This window comes from Ammospiza nelsoni, chromosome 11 (genome assembly GCF_027579445.1).
Source record: "Ammospiza nelsoni isolate bAmmNel1 chromosome 11, bAmmNel1.pri, whole genome shotgun sequence".
NCBI lineage: Eukaryota > Metazoa > Chordata > Aves > Passeriformes > Passerellidae > Ammospiza > Ammospiza nelsoni.
This window is the reverse complement of record NC_080643.1, coordinates 4,995,642-5,016,358: the sequence shown is the minus strand read 5'-3', so window position 1 is coordinate 5,016,358 and position 20,717 is coordinate 4,995,642. Positions and strand designations below refer to the sequence as shown.

The following is a 20,717-nucleotide window of genomic DNA, read 5'->3' as shown; positions in this document are numbered from 1 at the left end:
ATAAATAGCACACTGAATAAAACATTAAGACATAAAAGGAGTTCAATAGAACAAAGGGCTAAAGCTTATTGTGCAGTAACCATGCCTGACCCGTGGAAATACAGAAAACTCATAATTCTAGTTAGCAAAATGCAGAGTTGGGATTTAAATCAGGAGGAAGCTGGTGGTGGCTGAGTGCTGGAGCCCCTGGCACAGCCTTGCAGGGCCCTCTGGTGGAAACAGGAATCCATCTCACGGCTGCCCAGCAGCCCTGCCAGGAAAAACGAGGCTCCAACCCCAAAATAAAGGGACAGCAAGCAGCATGGGTTTTCCCTGTTTTCTTAAAAGCAGCAATATTTCTGATATAAAGCTGCGTTTTTCAGCTCTCCTTTAAGGAGATTAAATCCTGGAGCCTGTGTAAGTAAGGAATTCTTCCTCTGACTCCAGTGGGAGCAGAGTCCGTCTACAAAGCCCTGAAAGTAGAGAAAAGAAGTCCTTAAAGCTGTGAAAAGCAGCAGTAATGTGGAACATTCTGCCCAAAAATTTAGACCCTTCAGTAAAGCTGGAAGCATTGCAGGTGAGCATCACCACATAAACCAGTCTCCAAAAAGCCAGGTAATTCATGGCAGAAACTGCTCAGCCGGCTGTGCCAGCTCAGGGTCTGCAGGGCCAGCCCTCACATGAGCTGACCTGACAAAATGTCTTTTCAATGCTTCTTCATTTGTGGCTTTGAGCAGTGAGGTGGAAACAAACCTTTTCTGGTGCTAAATGTATGTTGCTTCATCCAGAACAGCATGGAATTGATCATTATATTGGTATTAGGTACTCAAAAATCCTGAAATACTGCCCATTTTTTTAAAAAAAGAAGTAAAATTGGTGCTTATGCTTCCCTTAGTTATTGTCAGGGCAAAAGAGAAACTCTTCAGAAGGGCATTCACAGCAACAAAGTCAGATGAACATTCTCAGGTTTCTTCTCCACACAAATATCCAAGGGGCTGCTAAAATAATCTGCACAAGCAGCATCTTTAATGATCTAAAAATGGCATTTTTAATGATCTAATGGTGATGAGAAGAAAAATTCCTCCTCTGCCTTTTGCCGCTGTCAGTCAGGGCAATCACTGTTCCAATGAAAAACAGGCTGCAGTCTCCAAGCTGAGTTCAAGACCCAAACTGTTCCAAAGCAAGGCAGGATTGAGCATCTCTCCTCTGACAGGTATTTCAGGGGATATTTGTGGTGAATATTTCACAGAGCAAAAGAGAGAACCAGGTCTGTCTTACACTTCATTCCAGGGAAGAGCCTCCATTGTCAAAGGGATTTCTCAATGCTATTGTCTCCCATTTTTCAGGAGCAGGATGGCTCTTGGGTCCATAAGATCCAGTCTCTGTCCCGGCCTGAATAGGGCACACAGTTGCCAAATGTGATTTTTTCAAGCACCATCTAGCATGACCTAGGTCAATAATTGTCTTTTCCCAGATTAGGCTCCTTAAAAATGGCAGCATTTTGAAAAGAAGATGTCAATTCCCACTTTTCATCTTGAATTCTCTTGTCTGCTCTTGGTTAACAAAGTTTCTTAGCTGTAGTGAGCACACACTTATTTAAAAGGTGCTGATGATGTCAAGTAAATAATTTGAAACACAATGAGTGTCAGGAGCAGACACAACCTGCTCTCAAAAACCAGCTCCTCTCAAAGCACCCCAGGCTGGGCTCCTGATGCCTCCCAGCTCAGCAGTACCTGCTGGACCTAAAGGACAAAGCCCTTGCTGAACCCAAGCCTTGGATTCATCCCTCTAATGTGCTTCAGGACATTTTACTTTGAAAAATGGGAATGCTGCCTATTGACTGCAAAAATTTTATCTCAATTGCTATCCAAGAACATGCTAATTTGTATGAAATAAATGAGGCTAATTATTTGCTTTCCACAAAACAGGCTCTGCTAAAAGCTCTGAATTATTTGTTTTCCTGATGAACAAGGCAGCACCTTGCTCACATAATAGATTCCATCAGAGATTTGATTATCCATTAGAAGGGCAATCTATGTGTTGTGTCAGGCAGCAAAGATAAGATGGGGCTGGGAAACACAGGGCCCTTGAGAACAGATCCCTAAACCCTCTGTGGTGCCAAGAGTCAGATTTAGAGAATCAAAATTGGGATCACTGCTTCATCTACCACATGGAATCAAAGAGGGATGGGGGTCACTTCAGTGTGCAAAGAGGGAAACTCACACTTGGGGAAGAACAGGATACCATGATCTAAAAAAGGTGCATGAAGGCTGCAGCTTCAAGGGGGTCCATCTGAAAAAACAGCTCCACAGCTGGACCAAGCTATTGATGAGGAGCAGAACCTTCTTTTAGCTCACCAGAGAAATCACAGCACACAAACATGATTAAAGTCAAGTAACTTGACTGTGTTCGTGGTACCTCTTTGACAGGGAAGAAGGAATTCCTGGTGTCAATTTAAGGTATGCTGTCAAGTAGTCCGAAATTTCATGTAAAAAATATTGTCATGATTCACATAATACACTGTGTTCATCATACAAGCCCACAATACAATATCACTGCTGCCTTATTACAGGTATTTCCCTTAGGTATACAGGCAAAGTGCATCTTGAAAGGACAAAAACAACATTTCTTCTGACATGACCACTCCCCAAATGACAAAATCTGCAGAAGGCTCCTCTCCAGGTTTGTCTGCAGAGTCAGCTCTGAAATGTTTTGCTATCAACTTGTGACTGTGCACAGACCTCCCTTCCTCATGGAAGGGACACAACTAATTCCCAGAGCAAAGCAGCAACGTGGGTCATCCTCCACCTCTGCATTCTCTGGAGTCACTCCTCAGGCTTTTGCCTCCCAATGCAGTTACTTTCCATAAACTGTGGCTGTGTTTTGCAGCAACCAGAGTGCTGCACAGCCAGGGAAAGCAGAGCTGGTGATGGGGGAAGGCAAGTAGGAGGTTTTGTAGCTCTCAGAGACGCAGCAGCTACGTGCAGGTCAGTCAGTCCTGCCTGCCAGTTCTGGAGGTATTTTGGTGAGCACAGGAGGAGCCTTCAGCTCCTGCCCAGACAGCCACTGAAGCAGCCAGGAAAGAGATCAATAGTTTGTCTCTCCTGGAGGATGGAGCCTTTACCAAATGCATCCTCACCTCCCAGCCCTGAGGGGAGTGGATGCTAACATTAGACCTGGACCCACAGGAGTCTGGCTCAGAGCTAAGAACATTGCATATGGATTTGAGGAGTAACACCTGATTTAGGGGCACATCACAGAGAGGAAGACTTGCAGAAATCCCCAAGCCATGAAGCTGTCTATGGTGCTGAGAACAAACCCATTGTGGGGTTTGCAGCCAGACTTTTGATCTCTCCTGAAAAGCAGCTCTGACACGGGGTATTTTGCTACCTTACCTCTCTCTAGTGGGATCAAAGGTAGCAGAGTCTTAGCACAGCTATCCCATTTTATTCAGGACTTGCACAGATACCTTCACTGCTACATCTCCATCTCTTTCTGCTCTCAAGCTGATGTCTGCATGATCCTACCAGAGATGTTGCCACAAAAATCCAGGCTGGAAGCCAATCCAGCTCATTCTGAGCTTTTTCTGGCATTAATAATATGATAACACATCATATTATTAATGCCTGGTAGGTATTTCCCTACTACAATAGTGCATCCCTTAAAAGCAAGATCTTTGTTTTCCTCATTATGCCAGTTAGGAAAAGGAGGAGAGTATCAGAGGCTGATCTAAGCACAGGTCAGAATTTGTGTCAGTCAGTGGGAGAACTGGCTAACATGAGTCTGAGGGCTTCGATTTATTGCCCACCACTGCTGTAAAGTCAGTTGATAACAACAGGATTAAGAGGGTGAAGATAAAGATACATTTCAGAATGTTTTTGGATAAGGATAGAGCAAAATGACACAAACAAATGCCAAAGACCTAGCAGTCATGAAGTCACTCCAAAAACCTCCTGGCGAGCTTCAGTACATAAATAACTAGAGAAAAGCCATGAACATTTACAATAACTCTTTTTTTTTTTTCTTCCTTGTTGGTGGTGTATTTTTAACCTATTGCACTGATTATAACATGCTGTCAACAGCCTCATCAATTATCCATTGCTAGAAAGTGGGCTCTAACATGCTGCAAGTGGTATTAATTGGTCTCAGTAGCACATAATGAGTTTAAAAGCTCCTACCTGTGTGCCCCCGGGGATGGTGACTAGAGGCGGACAACAATTTACAGCAGACCATTAACACATAGAGCAGAAAGAGCCAGTCAGACAGAAGCATTGATTTGGCACAGAATCTCATCCTGGAGGCAGAAAAGGAAGCAGTTGAGTGAAAGAACAATGCAAGTAGGGAATAACATAAAAACGATGCGGGGAGGAAAAGCTGAAGGGATGCTGAAGAATAACTGATGTGGGTTATTGCAAGGCAACGCTCACAAAATCATATTCATTACTTGGTTGGGATCGATTCTTTGTTAAGGACATTTTATAATTATAAGCAATGTCTATCACACATCACATTACCCACAAACACATGTTTATAATAACACATTATGAGTGCCATGCAGTTGTATGAATCTGAGATAAGGGATAGGTTCTTTTTTCTTTTATCAAGATCCAGCCAGATTCAAAGTTAAACACACACATTTATGAGTTGTGCTACTATTTTTGAACTGCACCTCCCCCAATGACAGAAAAAAAGTCATTTTTACTTAACACTTCTCAAGAAATATTAACTAAATAAATATATCATATAATAATTTACTGTAATATAACGTAAAATTTACTGTAGCCTTGCACAGTTCTGGGCTGGGTCTCCCCACCACACAATATTTGGGAGATTTCCTGGAGATCACCCAAATATTTACTGAGGGTAAAACACTCATGAAGCAGCACCTCAGTCAAACATGCAAGGACTCACTTCTCTGTGTTGGAAACTGCATTTCAGAAAATATTTGCTCTATAGAAGGTGTTGTTACTCTTATTCCTGTTATTCTTAGAACTAAGATCCCAAATCCTCCATCATTTTTTCTGCAAATATCTAGAATTAAATCCCTCAATAGCTTATGTTATGCCATTCATCATACAGAAAGGGAATCTAATAATCTTTTTTAACTGAGTTATGATGATTTATTGCTTGCATGATACATAAATGGGCGTTATGTACTTGAACCCTTAGATACTGTGTTCCACAATTTCAGCAAATTCTGCAAGCAGGAATACATCAAATTAATTAAAGGCAATTTATAGATTTGCATAAATTGAAGCAAATACTGTTTTCATGGCAGTGACGTTAGTCTGCAGCTAATCAGCATGCTGGGATTTGGGCAAGCCTATCACGAATTTATTTGCACCGAAAAGTCCTTTGGGAACTGCTTTTCCTCTGCAGATTCCAGTTCTGAGTCTTTTCTACAACAAAATTATCTGTATTTCTTGAAAATACCTAAGACTATTCAGCTAATCCAATATTCAAGTGCTAAAGAGACAAATTTAAAAAGGACATCCCAAGCAACACATGCCTTAGACAGATCTACCATCACAGCCAGGTGACACACTTGGATCTTGTTTAAATTTGATGAACATCTACCAATGAAACCAAAACAGAGGCCTTGTTTTCTCTCTTAAAATTGCTCACACAATTTCCCTTTTCAAGCTTTGCAGAACAATATTTTTCTCTAATTGCAAATGTTGATAAAGCCCAAACAAATAAAAAATGCACTTATTAATATCAAAAGTTAAGAGACCAGAAGCCTGCTGCATGTAAATAGATTTTAGCAACAAATTCTGGTTTACGCTGTAGAAAGAAATACATTGGTGCAAACCCCAGCACCTTCAACCTACAATTTAAAAAAAAATTACATAAATATTGCAAATAAACCAGCTCACCATGTCTACAGATTTCAGAGAATGAAAATTATATGTAAAGAAGCCACACTTTAAGCATGGATTTGGCAAGAGGGTACCTTTTCTGGCTTTGAGAAGATGCTCTGTTTTGAGCCCAGTATATTTCCATGCTGAATGCAGGAACAAACACCCTGCTGGCCTTTTACAGCTGTTTGTAGGAGACTTCTGCGAGCATGAATCAAGCCCAGCAGATAAAGACATCACTGCTCCTCACCCACCCTGTAAGTGCCCTCTCCTGGAGCACTCCCAGGCTAATTCAGAGCAGCTGAACCAAATTCACCTCTTGCATGCAGCTGAACCCATAATGTCACTGCAGCTAATGGGATTGAGTCACTGTGAAACCAGCATAAATGTCACTACTGCTCTTGGTCCAGTATTAGCCTAGGAAAACTGCCTGGTAAGTTCTAAAATCACTGTACCATTTCAGATTTTGGTCATCCAAATCTTTCCCAGGTGACTGAACTCTTTTTTTTTTTTTTTTTTTTTTTTTTGAGAGAGAGAGAGCTGAATTTAACCTTAGTTTTCAAAACACACAGGTTACAGCTCATGAACAGGATGTCATCATCTGCTCAGCTTCCAACCCCATCCTTCTGTTGCTCTAAATGCAAATACTCAGATCTGATCCAAGTTCTGGTGTCACTCTGATGTGTCACCGTGAAGATACAAACCTTCCTCCAGCTTTCCCGTGGAATTAAACACCCCTTAAACACTGCTCAGGCATTCTGAACGTGCCATTTCTGGTGGGAGGTGATGGAAGGGGCAGGTGTGGTGATGGACAGGTCCCAAATCATGCATCATATGCTCAACAGTTGCTGTTCCAGCACTTTATTGGACCCAGGTGTTCCCACCACTCCCAGTGCAGCAGCGAAACCGGTCTCAGTGGAAATAGAATTGTACTGACCTATTTCCAAAAGTTTTCCCCAGCTGAGTTTGACTCTTTTGAGACACTAAACAAGGAATGTGAAACCAGGGCTCATCAGGTTAACAGGGTAACCTCAGCCCTGAGTGAGAACATTCAATTCCAGGAAGAAGTGTATCACCACAAAGCATCCACTCGCTCCTATCCAAACTGAAAGGCTGCTGAAAGCATCCAGTGCCATCCAAAGGACACATCTGCAGGCTTTAGTCTGCCTTGCAGGTAGGCAGGACACAAGTTTTCAGCCTGCTAATGTAAAGAAATACAAGAGGATCTTTGAAAAGGCAGGGAAAAAATGAAATTTGGCAGACAGATGCAGCAAGGGGTGCTGAGCCCTTCAGCGTCAGTGGGCTGCTGCTTTCAGAAATGTCAAGCCTTCATTCTCTATTGGATTCAAGTGGATATTGTTGCTAACCAGAACAGAGAATCTTCAGTGTCATTTGAAAGATAAAAAGTGCTCTTACCTTGGGGACTTTGCAAGAATTTTGTTCCAGTCAAACACAATTATTTCAGTGTGTTTTTCATAGTTATTCCAGATTCCCATTTGCAGCAGCAAATAAGCCTTTCTGCATCTCAGAATTTTTTCCTTCACTTCGGGGACCTAGAAAGAAAGCCACATTACACTGCAATTAACGTCTGCAAAGGTGCTGTAAAACACATCTTTGTTACCAAAATCTTAGTTTCACAGTGCCATCTACAGTGCAATCCGGGGCAAAAGGCAGCAGGTTTATTTCTCTTTTCTTTCTGAGAGCACAGAGAAGCTGTGGTGAGGCAGCTCTGGGGTGTCACTACATTAACCAAAGGCAGAGTTTGCTGTACATGGGGTTGCAAACAGAATGTGAGCAGCTCTCTGGGGTCTCTCCACCCAACACCCCAGAGTTCGAAGCAGAGATTATTAAAAATAGTGGGGAAAATCTGTCACTGTCTTCATAAAGATTTGGCCCAGGCCCTGTGCCTGCCTCAGCAGAGAGGGTCACACCCCCAGGAGAGTGTCTGGTATTGTGCATTATTGCACCCTCTGACCCTGCTGCCTCTCCTGGCAAGCTCTAAAATCAGTGTACCATTCAGATTTTGGTCATCCAAATCTTTCCCAGGCGACCGAACTTTTTTTTTTTAACCTTAGTTTTCTCAGCCTCTCCATGAGAAACACACAGGTTACAGCTGATGCTGTAATCCAGGAGTTACACTTTGAAATCTCCACGTGGAAGCACTTTCACAGCAGCTCTGACACATGTTCTGCAGAATGAGGAGCTCAAACACTCCATTTTATAGACACTCAGGCCTCTTTGCTTTTGCTGTTTATATTTGTTCTCTCACTTCCATTCCTGGGCACAACTTGACCTTCTGCTACTGAAAATATGACACAGAGCAATTTGTGAGAGTGGTAATAATGTGGTCTTCACCTAGACAGCAATCCCAACCTTTTCTTATCTTACCCACCATTCTTTCCATTTCACTCATCCTTTAATCAATTAGAAATTTGCTTTTAAGAAACACAAAATTACAGCACCACACTGGAGAGCAGAGCTGTCTGGGGTCATAAAAGCACATAAAAGCTCCTTTCAGAGCTCAGGACAGGAAAGCCCCTGCTCAACACACTCATGGAATCACAGAACCTTCCAATCACAGGTTGGAAGGGACCTTAAAGCTCATCTTGTTCCAAACCATGGCAAGGACACCTTCCACTGGACCAGGCTGCTCAAAGCCCCATCCAACCTGGCCCTAACAACTCTTATTTGTTTAGAATGCCATGAGAAAATAGAGTAATTGCTGGAATTAAAGAGGTGCCAGGCCAGCAATCTATAATTAATCACATTTTGCTCTCTTTGCTTTCCAATGTGGAGTTCCAGGCTGAGCCAAAACCAGCAGTTCTATCAAATCAGCAGTGGATATCAAAACAAAATGTAGGCAAAGAGTTGTCTTAAGAAAAAGCACTACCATCCTGCATTCATCCTTTCTTCCACAAATACACATAAAATAAAAAATAAAAATAAAACAAGAGTGTGCCTCAAAAGGCCTATTGAAAGAAGCAAACAAACAGGATTTTCAGCACTGACTGACTGAAATGGTTATGTGGTACATTTTTACCCATTTCATAATAGGACAGGTAGATAAATACACTCTTACAGTGCTCTTGAAGAAATCAATACTGCAGTACACTAACTTGGGTTTTAGTGCTTATCTGTTCCATAATTTTTATTAGAGAGGAAAATAAAACCCTGTGCAGATGCAGCTACAGGTAAATACAAACATCAGTGGAACCTGCTCTGTAAACACATGTTAAACACTGGTAAAAGGCAAGGGAGTATTGATTAGTCCAGCTCATCCTAATTAAGTGGATGCACTGAAAGTGACAGATGATACCTCCACCTGCATATCTCCAGGCTTTCTGATGCCTTCCAGGCACTGATATTTCTTTAAAAAATAGAGTTGTATAAGGGGGGATTAAGGCAAACTCCTGAAACCAGCTTCAGCTGGTTTATGTCAATAAAGGAGACAGATCAGAACAGAAACAAGAGGCTCACCTGGTTAAGAGCTGTAAAAGGAATTCCAGGCTTTTGATGGCAGAAACATGCTTTGTGTGTGTTGTGTGAACAGTGGGTTTAGCTGCTGGCCCTGTCTTGTCTCAGGGTGACACATTACTTTGGAAAACAGAGCTGTTTGTTTGTTTTTATACAGTGAGCTCTGCCCAGTGAGCAGCTGAACCCACCTCCATCTCCAGCAAAGATACAGAAAAGAAGGAAGAGGGAATTGGAGAGAAGAAGGGCTGAATTTTTCAGCATTTATGCATGGACTGCCCATGAGCAACTCCTGCTTTGCACAGGGGCTCCCCAGAGGCTACACTCCTCCCCTGGGTCAGTATTTAGGGGATGAAGATTGTGGGATCTGGGATCTGGAGAGAATTGCAATGGTCAGGGCTGCTGCACAATCTGCTCCCTGTGCCTCTGCACTTGAGTAAAATGGGTATAAACAGCATTTCCCCGTGCCACGGAAGAGTTTCAAGAACAGAAACAATAAATGTCTGAAGTTATTTGAAAACTGTATAGGCACTGTATAATTCCTTTGACAGATGGAATAAGATAACACTTTAAATTAGGTACATTTCCTACCAATATTTACATATTGTAAAATACTTTTTATGGCTACTTTCTGCAAAGAATAAATTACCAAACCATTTTGTGCCATCTTTTATAATAAGCTATTAAATAATTTAGAAAACCTCCTTTCATTAAATATTTAAAAGGCCTTAATTTCTCCATTCTGAATAATTCCTCACTTAAAATACAACTGTACATCTCTTAAAGTCTCCTCTTCTGTAAAGCAAGGGGTGAGAAGGAAAGAAATTTGGGGGCCATGTACTGTTTAGGGGATTTTCCAGCCTGACTTTAACCCCAATGTCAGCCTGGCCAAACCCTTATCTCACACTGAATAAAGGACAAAGGGAAAATAGAGCAATATCTGACATTTCTAGGAGGAGGGGGGAAAAAGATACACAACAAGTACACTGTGTGTATCTGAAAACTGCTGCTGTTGAGGGGAGCTAGAGACAAAAGAGAGAGCTAAAGCAAACACCTACACACTGACTGACCAACCCAGGACACATTTTGGGGCTAAATCACTACACTCAGTTATTCAGTGACAGTACTAGAAGGGGGAGTATAAAAAAGAGGAAGAGCAACTTTTTACACTTTTTAGATAGGTATTGACAGGACAAGGGGGATGGTTTTAAATGAAAAGAGGAGAGATTTATATTAGATGTTATATAAAAGTTTTTCCTGTGAGGGTCAGGAGGCCCTGGCACAGGCTGCCCAGGGCTGCTGTGGCTGCCCCATCCCTGGGAGTGTCCCAGGCCAGGTTGGACAGGACTCAGAGTAACCTGGGACAGCGGAAGGTGTCCCTGCCCATGGCAGGGGGTGGAATGGATGGGCTTTGAGGCCCTTCCAACCCAAACCATCCCTGGCTGTGTCTGATGCTGCCCTGTGGCCTGGTGCAGCTCCAGAGCTGCAGGTGAGCGATGTCGGGGTGCAGGGGTCACTGTGACTGTCCCTGTCAGGATACAGGTGAACGATGGCCCTGTAGGGGTGCAGGTGAGTGACATCCCTGTCACGATACAGGTAATGATGTCCCTGTTGGGACACGGGTGACTGATGTCACTGTCGCGACACAGATCACTGTCCCTGTCATGATACAGGTAGTGATGTCCTGCCGGGATACAGGTCAATGTCGGGACACAGGTCACTGTACCTTTCACAACACAGGTCACTGATGTCCTGTCAGGACACAGGTCACCAAGTTCCCTGTCATGACACAGGTCACTGATGTTCTATCATGACACAGGTCACCAAGTTCCCTGCCACAACACAGGTCACTGATGTCCTGTCAGGACACAGATCACTGTACCTGTCACGATACAGGTCACCGATCTCCCTGTCAGGACATGGGACACTGATGTCCTGTCGGGATACAGGTCATTGTCATGACACAAGTCACTGATGTCCCTGTCAGGACCCAGGTCCCTGTCACGACCCAGGTCTCTGCCGTCCATTCGGGACACAGATCACTGTCAGGACACAGGTCCCTGTCACGACCCGGGTCTCTGCCGTCCATTCGGGACACAGATCACTGTCAGGACACAGGTCCCTGTCACGACCCGGGTCTCCGCTGTCCCTCTCGCGGTGCCGGGGCCGCTCCCGGCGCTTCCCGAGGATCCATCGGGGCGGTGCTGCCCCCTGGCGGCCGCGCGCCTCTCTGCATGCGGCTGCGGCCCATTCCCGGCTGCGGCCGCGCTCGGCAATCTCCGCCAGGCCCGCTCCCTGTCCCGGGCCAGGCCCGCTCCCAGACCCGCTCCCTGTCCCGGGCCAGGCCCGCTCCCAGCCCCGGGCTAGCCCCGGGTCAGCCCCGCTCCCTGTCCCGGGCCAGCCCCGCTCCCTGTCCCGGGCCAGGCCCGCTCCCTGTCCCTGCCCAGCCCCGCTCCCTGTCCCGGGCTAGCCCTGGCTCAGCCCCGTTCCCTGCGCTCCGCAGCTCTCCAGCACAATTAGCGCCCCACATTAACCACACGAACGCGTCGCTGTCGCAGGGTCCGGGCGCTGAGCTGCCCTCGGAGCCTGGGCACGGCAGGGACTCGCTGGTCTTCAGCCCACAGGGACAGCCCTGTCCTCGGTGCCCATCGGGCCTGGTAGTGGGTGGATACAGGGAATAACGCGGCTTGCATTCTGCATTTGGTCCCTTAACCATCACCCAGAAATCTCCACATCAGCTCACATAACTGCAGCGTGCTCTGAAGGCTTTGAGGGTCAGTAAATCCACCTCAGCTGAGTTATTCCAACAGTTAATTAACATCACCGTAAGCACTGCACCTTCAGCCTGTACCTCCCGGTACATTCCCGTGGTTTTCCCAGCTGACACATCACACCAGAATGTGTCAGGCCTTCAAAGGCCTCGTTCTGCCAATCCTTACAACAAGTAAGAGTTACACCAGGTAGGAAGGCACTGAGCAAACTGAGAGAGGATTTAAAGTTACCCATGGAGTACAGTCACAGAATCACAGAGTCACAGAGTCACAGAATCACAGTCACAGAATCATCACAGAATCACAGAACTTTTTGAGTTGGATGGGACCTCAAAGTCCATCCTATTCCACCTCCCATCATGGGCAGGGACACCTTTCACTATCCCAGGTGGCTCCAAGCCCCATCCAACCTGGCCTTGGACACTTCCAGGGATGGAACAGCCACAGCTTTCTGGGCAACCTGTGCCAGGGCCTCACCACCCTCACAGCAAAGGATTTTTTCTAATATCCAATCTAAACCTACTCTCTATTAGTTTGAATCCATTCCCCCCATCTGTCATTTCACAAACTTGTAAAAAGTCCCTCACCACCTTTCCTGTAGGCTCCCTTCAGGTACTGGAAAGTAGCACAAGACTAAGCTCACAGTGCAAGAAAATAAAACTTTTCTTGGACCAATTTCCTCTTCCCTTTACTCCCAGAGTTGATGTCAGCTCTTCTGCTTCCCTACAGGAATCTCTGAGGGATGGAGGACTGGTCACATCAAGCTCCCCATGGCAAAGTGAAGTGAGAAGGCTCTTTGGACCACACAAAAATCATCCAGGCAGGTATCCAAAAACCACAGGGTCACTGCAGCAGTGCCCAGTGCTCTCAGACCCCAGCAGGCTCCCTGCACATTTCATGGGCAATTTTTGAACTGTTTTTTTTATAACATCACGTCCCATTTACGACATCAGTCTCTGCTGGCAGCAGCTCAGTCTGTCACCTCTGGTCAGGCCTTTCCACAATAATATTTCAAAATCTCACTGAACAGGGACTGGGGGTGCTGGGGAGGGAAAGAAACAATGCCAGTGAGAGCTAGAGGAAATAAACCCCACATCCTGCTGAGGAGGGAGAGCTGAGCTGCTGTTATATCCACACAACAGAAGGTGTCAACCACACCAGCAAGCCAGACCATGCACAGACAGACAGACATCCTCTGTGCCATGGGTTTGGAGGGAATCAAGGCTGTCTTCAGCAGCATTCTCTAGGGTAAATCTGTCCTCACCACCTCCTTTGAACATGAGAACAAACCTTTTGTCTCTTATGGGTGTTTAAAGATGATGCCCTGGGAGGATATCCTGCAAAACATGCCTAAATCACCCAAATTTTCTAGCCCAGACACAGAGACTTCATTAGTTCATAGTGCCAGAGTCACAGTGGCCACTTGTGTGGATCATCTGTTGGAAAGGTTTTCCAGCTGGACTGGTTTTGAGTGAGAGTCTGTGGCCTCCAAATTTGAGGCAGCAGAGCTCAGGTCACACAGCAGCAGAAAGGGCAGAGCTCAGGATCAGGAGCAGAGGGCTGACTGCCAGAACACCCAAAGTCCAGGCAGAGTAAGGAAGAGTTTAAAATCAAAGCTGCTGCTTCCTCTGCTCTCTCAACACAAAGTGAGTTCTCATCTTTCCTCCAGGATAAACTCCACCCAGACCAAGAGGGCTGCTCAAGGGCCAAGTGCAGCTATTCTGGCAAGTGGAGGCAGAATAGACCCTTTTCTCCATATATTATTCATTAATCACCACCCCACTAAGGACCATTCTACCAAACTCCAGGAAAGGGAGCTATCACCACCAAGGTTTCACTTCAGGGTTGCCAATGTGGACAGCCAACACAGGAGATCTCATTGCAGCACAGGATTTCAACTCTTTAAATTACCCTTATCAGAAAGAATTTTTCCTTGTGATTATCCAGGTTCTTTCTGTTCCCCACTGCAGCTCAAAATCTTCTCCACCCCCTGCACAAGCCCTGCTAAAGAGGTGTGCAGGCTTCCAGCACTTTGTTCAAGGGAGAGCAGGAATTACTGCAGCCCTGTTCAAAGAGGACTCAGAGCAGAGACAGTGCCCTGCTCCACTCCCAGAAGCAGAGCAGTTCCCATCTAAAGCAGGCAGCACACCAAAAAAAAAAAAAAAAAAAAAAAAAAAAAGGAGAGAAATGTCTTTGAAGGAAATCTCTCCAGCAGAATGTTTCAAACACAGCAAAACCACATTTTCCCCTACTGTAAACTTTGCCTGCCAGGTAGCAAAGCATTAGAGTTGTTGCACAGGGCATCTTGAGCCATAAAACACTGTTTTCTACACCCTGAGCTGATGGAGGAATTTAATTTCTCCCATGGAAGGCAAAGATAGCTGACCCTGCTGTAGAGCAGGTCACTCACCTTCCTTTCCCCTCACCAAGGATCCACTCAGAGGAGGGAGGAAGGGATGGAAGAGGAAAATTCCTGTCCATTTGTGCCTCTTGATAATGGACTGGGAGGCCCAGACCTACTCTGGGTGTGTGGTGGCTCACAAACCTACTCTGGGTGAGCCCAGGGCTCACATGCAAGAAGTAAACTCCTAAGGCTGGCTGTTCAAATTTAAAAAAAGAGGAAATCCAAGGGAAATAACATGAAAATTAAGAGAGTCAGCAAATGCAAGTGGTAAAAAAATGTGAAAATAACTGTTTGCTTAGTCAAGAAAAAAAAAAAAAAGTTAGTTGGAGACATGTCAACTGTCTCCTTGAAGAGGCTTTCTTTAAAGAAGGGCAGGATTTAAAGTGGTTCTCTGTAGCTGCTGCAAATAGCATAAAAATAAATTCAGTGGCCTGCAAAGATTAATTGTGTGCAGGAAGAGAAACTTTCTGTATCTAAGTGGGGGAAACTAGTTGTACAAACTGCTCAGAATCTCATGGAGCCTGGTTCCTGGAGGTTTCTTTAAATTGGATGAGCACTTGTGGGATGATCAAGGCTCCCCTGTCCATGCACAGAGCAGATTACATGTTTGCTCGGGGTATGTAACAGGACAACATATCCTTTATGCCCTGGAGCAAAAAGAAAACAGTGGGATATAAATGGGAGGTAGTCAGTCACTGTTCGTGTCATCCTCAATACCCTGAATCGAGTCAGAGGTTACTGGAGGAAAATCCTGGCAGAAACAAACTGAAAATGCCTCCTGGACATGGGTTTTTCATGCAGGCAGAGTCAGGGTGTGTTGTATTTCAATATATTCTTGTGGTTCTTAGGGTCCTCATGCAAACAAATATGGTTATTTCTGGTTCTACTGCATTAGAATATTTTATTCTCTTGTTACTCCCAAAACCACCTCACTCACAGCATGTGAGTGCTTCCCCAAGCTGTGTCAGGCCCTGACAGCAACAGGGCCTGTCCCTTTCTCTGTCACCAATGTCACCTGTCCCTGCTTTGGTTTCAATTCCCAAAAGCTGCAAGAGGAAAGCACAGAACAGCCAGCTTTGCTTTTAGAACACAAGCATGTTTTATGAGCCCTGGATGCACGTTGGCTGATGAAGAATCCTCTCTGTCTGGGTGTATGGGATAATTGTTCCACTTGGGACTCATTAGCTAATTATTTAAAGATTCTAAGGAAAAGCATTTCATAAATACAGCACTAAATTTTCAGAAGTGTAATTACAGGCTGCACACACTTTTTTTTAGCACCTGTGTTATCCACTACATAACCCAATAGCAAATTCCTTGTGCTGTGCTGTCCCTGCTCTCTGGCAGGTGTGGGGTAGGACAGGAAACTGCTGGGAAATTGAAAAGGAGCATTTTTGGTATTCCCATTTTGGTAAAAAAACAACACAGTCATCTTGGGGTGGTGTAAAATTCTGCCCCTAACATACAGAATCTCAACAATGAAGGATAAAACTTGCACAGGTGAAGGAAGCACAGACCAGGCAGCCATAACCCAGATTCTTGATCTGAATCAGCTTCTTACTCAGTGTTAGAAAATATTGTTTGCTTATCAGTTACTTCCTCAAGTTACTCTGGAAAAACATTGCTCTACTGAGCAGGAGAATTCCAAAATAGGATTTCTGACCTATCATTTCAGGAATTGTTACCCAAAAGTAAAAGGTGTCACACCCCAGACTGACAAATCCCTCCAGCAGGTCCTGCCTTTCTGCTGGTAACCAGAAAAATTCCAAATCCCAATATGAGCACATAAAGCAACACTCCCAGCTATGTTCATTTCCAGACACACCAAGAACTGCATTCCCTTATGCAAGAACATTTCAGAAGTCCCATAAATTTTGCTCCTCACTTCCAGAAGGAATTTCCTCCACCCTTTCCTCTTCCTGCCTGGTCCTTCATGCCTCCTTGCCTGTGACTCTCAGCCCTCTGTTTCTTGCTTTCACAGCCCCTCTCCCTGCTTGGCAGCAGCCCATGTGTGAATCCCCAAAAAAAGGGCTGGGAGGAAGAGGAAGAGACCTCCCTGAGGTACCTACTGATCATTCATGGAAAAGGTCTCCCATGGCAGGTTAATCATCTGCTGGATGCTGTTTTCATCCCTCCACAGGTTTAAGGAAGCCTCACAGAGCTCTGGGTACTGTTGCAGTGGAAAAGGAGCAAACCCCTAAAGGTCCCACACACCTTCCTGTGGCTGCACTAGCAGCAGAGGAGAGCAGCGGCCACAAAAAGCTGAAGCTGCTCTTCAGAAAGAACAAGAGAGGTGCTAACTGGTATTTCCTTCTCAAGTACCCGGATTGTCAGAGGATGCTCCTTCCAGCCCCTGTCCCAGCTGAGGGAACGTGTTTCCATGAGCAACACCAGGTCCTCTTCATGGCTAAGGCTGGAAACTTTCTTCTTTATATGGGGTGTTTTATCTCTCTTTTTTTTTTTTTTTTTTTCTTTAAATAATAATCCCTTTCACAAAGCTCAGGGAAGCCTGAACTTCAGACTTTCAGTTCCCAATCTGCCTGTGATGGATTTCTGTTCTTCATTCATGCAAAAGCCTCTTCATGATCATGTAACCATGTGCGTGATAGGAAGAGCAAGGGGGAGGGTGAGCGGTGTAATTTTGATTATGCTTTGAAATGCTCAGGGTTGGAAATGAAGTATGAGATTCCCCCCACTTCCCCTGCCTCTCTTGAAGGCAATTATGATTGCCTTAAAGATGTGAGATCTGTTGAAAGTAACAAATCATTGATTGTTTATTTTCAGGGTAGACAACAATCAGCTTTTAATCAGCTTCTCATCACCGCTAGAGAGCTATTAACTCTCTTAAAAATAATTAGAAAACAGAAAAGAAAAATCTTCTCTAATTATTTTCATCCAGGAAACTGAGATTTTTATGGAGAAAAAAAAAAAAACACCTCAAGATTCATAGAACAAAAAAAAAGTTAACATAGTGGCACATTAAATTCTCTCTTTTAGCAATGAGGTATCGTTTGCCACGAGTTGGATTGTGCTTCCTGAGTTTGTATGAGGTTATGGATATTGACACCTGAATAAAAACAGTATTTTCAGTCACCCTGGGCAGTCACTCAGATATTTCTGCTGATTTTTTTTTGTGTAAGGAAATGGATTGCATGAGGCTTCCATTTCTCTGATTTCTGACTGTTCACAGAACCCTGGCTCTCAGATTCCCACAGCACACATTTTTTTCCATTTTTGAGTAAATAGTCTGTGAATTTCTGTCCCGGGGTAAACAGCACTCAAACTTAACTACTATAAAGACAGCAACCTCCAAATTTCAATTATATTGGAATTAGCAACAGGTATGAAATATCTCAAATATCACTTTTTGTGATTTCAGATGGGCAGCTGAATAGTAATTTCAGCTCGTGTACAACTTTCCAGAAGCTTTTCCTACCAAAAATGCCATTAAAATATCCCCTCAACATGCCTCATTTACTGCTACCACACAGAGTTTAATAGTAGACTGCTTGTAACTCAAATGGAACTCAAATAAAATCAACCACGAGCACTTTGCAGGGTCCTGCCCTGCAGGTATTTGCCTTTCAGGTGATGGCCAGGCAGTTCCTGGCTGTTCCTGGGGTGCAGTTACACAACAAGGAGCCTTTGGCAAGAGTCTGGGGCACGGACAGGTTTTGTCACTGTCACATTGCAGGGAACCTGCCCTCTGGAAGAGTAATGGACTGCAAATCCTTTATGGACTCTGAGGAAGAGCTCTCTAAAGAGTGTGTGAGTGCTCAGCTAATTAAGTTCTCCCCCACCAGGACCCCAAGGGCTGTGTCTTTTTATTTTACTTTCTCCATTGCCCATTGGAGATGAATTGTGATTACTTTAAAAAGGGATTCCTCTTGTCCATTGATCAGTGCTGTACCCACTTGACCTACTAGTGTCTCTTTAAAGATTGATGAACTGGAACACAAAAGTGGAACTCTCTCAGTTTAACTGTTCCCACCTGAGTTCCCTGCCCTGTGAGAGAGGTTTTTAAAGAGGCCCATGGAGTGCTTGCACCATTGGTTCAAATTATTGCACACAGAATTTCCATGGCCTGCCAGCAGGCAAGGCAGCAAAGACAGTCACAGGAGTGGTTTGCATTAAAAACCGCTTTCATTAAAAACGTGCTACATCTCAGAAACAGAGCAGGAATTTAAGTCTTCTTCTTCAGTACTGGTTCATTAATTAGATGAGAAACAGCAACACTAATTTAAAGAAAAATATGGAAAAAATTACTTACTGGATTTCTATTTTCCCCTCACCAAATGAAACCCCTCCTTGCAAATGACAAATGTTTTGGCTAAGATTATCAAGAGAGGCTGCAGGCAGCCAAACCTTCACTCACCAGAGGGTACCACCACATCCAAAAAGGGAGATCTATATCTATATCTATATCTATATCTATATCTATATCTATATCTATATCTATATCTATATCTATATCTATATCTATATCTATATCTATATCTATATCTTATTTAGAGCTGTGCCTTGCACTAAACAAACCCCACATGTTTTCACATAGCTATGTACTGCCAATTTAGTCTAATACACAATTTTTAAACCATGGATGAAGCCCTGTCCACCTTTATGCTCCCTTAAAATTGACAGACAATGGCAAAAATTCACTTCTCTGCTCACAGAAATTGTCTGGTGAGCCAAACCCAAAGGACATTTTCCAGAGAGTGCAATCACCCTTATTTTACCTTCCTGGTCCTTTTTCTTTCTCTAGGCTGATGGCTTTGAGCAAATAGAATAGCTACTTGGGTATTTATTTGTCCAGCTCCATTCAGATTGTATGATTTTGAGGAGTACTTGTGAGTATGAAGTGTCCTGTAGCAGCTGTGTGTCGGAAAGACAGAAGAACCCACTTGGAACACTGATATTGCTGCATAAACCAGAATAAATGGCCAGTGGAGGGTATGGTTTATAATTTTAAATTGTTTTTACTCTCCAGCCAAAGACAGTTGGTTTCTTAAGCCATGATATTATCCTTTCTAATTTGACTTCTCAATTGTACCAGAATTCTTAATTATTTCTCTGCTTGCAACGGCACCATCCAATTTATCACCTGAGAACAGCAGCATAGCATAAATAATCTATTGCCTTTTCAACCTGAAGGTCTCAGCATTTAGTCTTCAAGAATATGAAAAATTTCTAATTTGATAATGGAATGTTCCTGTGGCTGTCACCCTAAGTGGAAAGCATTGCTGTCTGAAGTTTCCTGTTCTCCTCTCAGGAGAAGCCAGCAGAGCTCTCTGAAGCTCAAGCCCAGCTTAAGCTCCATTCCAACAGCCTGGAAACAGCTGGAGGTTATCTGGGATCCCCTGGAGATCTCAGCCTGGTCCCAAAACACAGAACCACAGCCAGGTCCTGACTGTGTGTTGAACAGTGTTGAGCAAAAACCGTGAGTAAAAGGGCAAATCCAGATGTTGCTCCCCTGGCACACAGGATTAGGAACAATTTCTGCTGTAAATTTCAGTGATCTTGCAGTAGGAGCAGGATTTAAAAATAAAAAATTCTCTAAGATCTGCCATGTAATAAAAATACAGACAATTAATTTTTCTTGGCTCTTATTTATGTCTTTGATTCTGAAAGTCTTGTTTTGGACAAGAACCACTGACTCCCATCCATTACTCCTAGCAGAGCAAGACCCACAGTGTGGCACAGTGTTTGTTACTCATCTCAGAGACACAAATATTACATTTAACCAAGAGGTTAAATTAATAAAACAAGGTAAAACAAAGTCAAGCCTGAAGCACCAGAGTATCCCCAGCACTTTGCAGTTTGACAGGGCTTTGCTGGGTGGAGCACAAAGAGTATAAAATTTGCTGCCCAAATCACACTTTACTGTCAAACCATCCTGGGGAGATCTACAGAGACATCCTGCTCAAATCTGTCCTGTGTGCCAAGCAATGATTTACCAGAGATCCTACAAAGCCTCCCCAGCCCCTTCCCATCACAGGCATGGCCCAACTACAAGCTGCCCCTTTTTCTCAGCACACAGCCCTGAGTTAGGAGAAAGCAAAATGCAGATCTCTGTGAAGCATCTCTGTCCTAGCCTAGAAACCCAACAGAGATGTCAAAAAAAGACAGGAATACCTGAACTCCACCCCAGCCATTGGACAATGCATTTGCCACAGGAAGGCAGTGACCCAAGGGCCCGAGGCAGAAGCTCAGCCATGCTTGGTAAATGATGCATTT

At 44.2% G+C, this 20,717-nt stretch overlaps 1 protein-coding gene across 3 annotated transcripts in view; it reads right to left on the bottom strand.

The window, feature by feature from the left end:
- The window catches only part of TAFA4 (TAFA chemokine like family member 4), a 43,900-nt gene extending 37,854 nt beyond the window's left edge, over positions 1 to 6,046 (bottom strand). For 2 of the 3 annotated variants that reach the window (XM_059480234.1, XM_059480232.1), the window contains exons 1-2: positions 5,933 to 6,046; positions 4,158 to 4,273 (exon numbers count right to left, since the gene is read on the bottom strand). In XM_059480234.1, coding sequence (XP_059336217.1) covers positions 4,158 to 4,273; positions 5,933 to 5,982 — 166 coding nt within the window. In that variant the 5' untranslated portion in view covers positions 5,983 to 6,046. Of the gene's footprint in view, positions 1 to 4,157; positions 4,274 to 5,855 lie in introns of all 3 variants that reach the window. The other variant, XM_059480235.1, reaches the window with a different exon arrangement.
- Between the last annotated feature and the right edge of the window lie 14,671 nt (positions 6,047 to 20,717).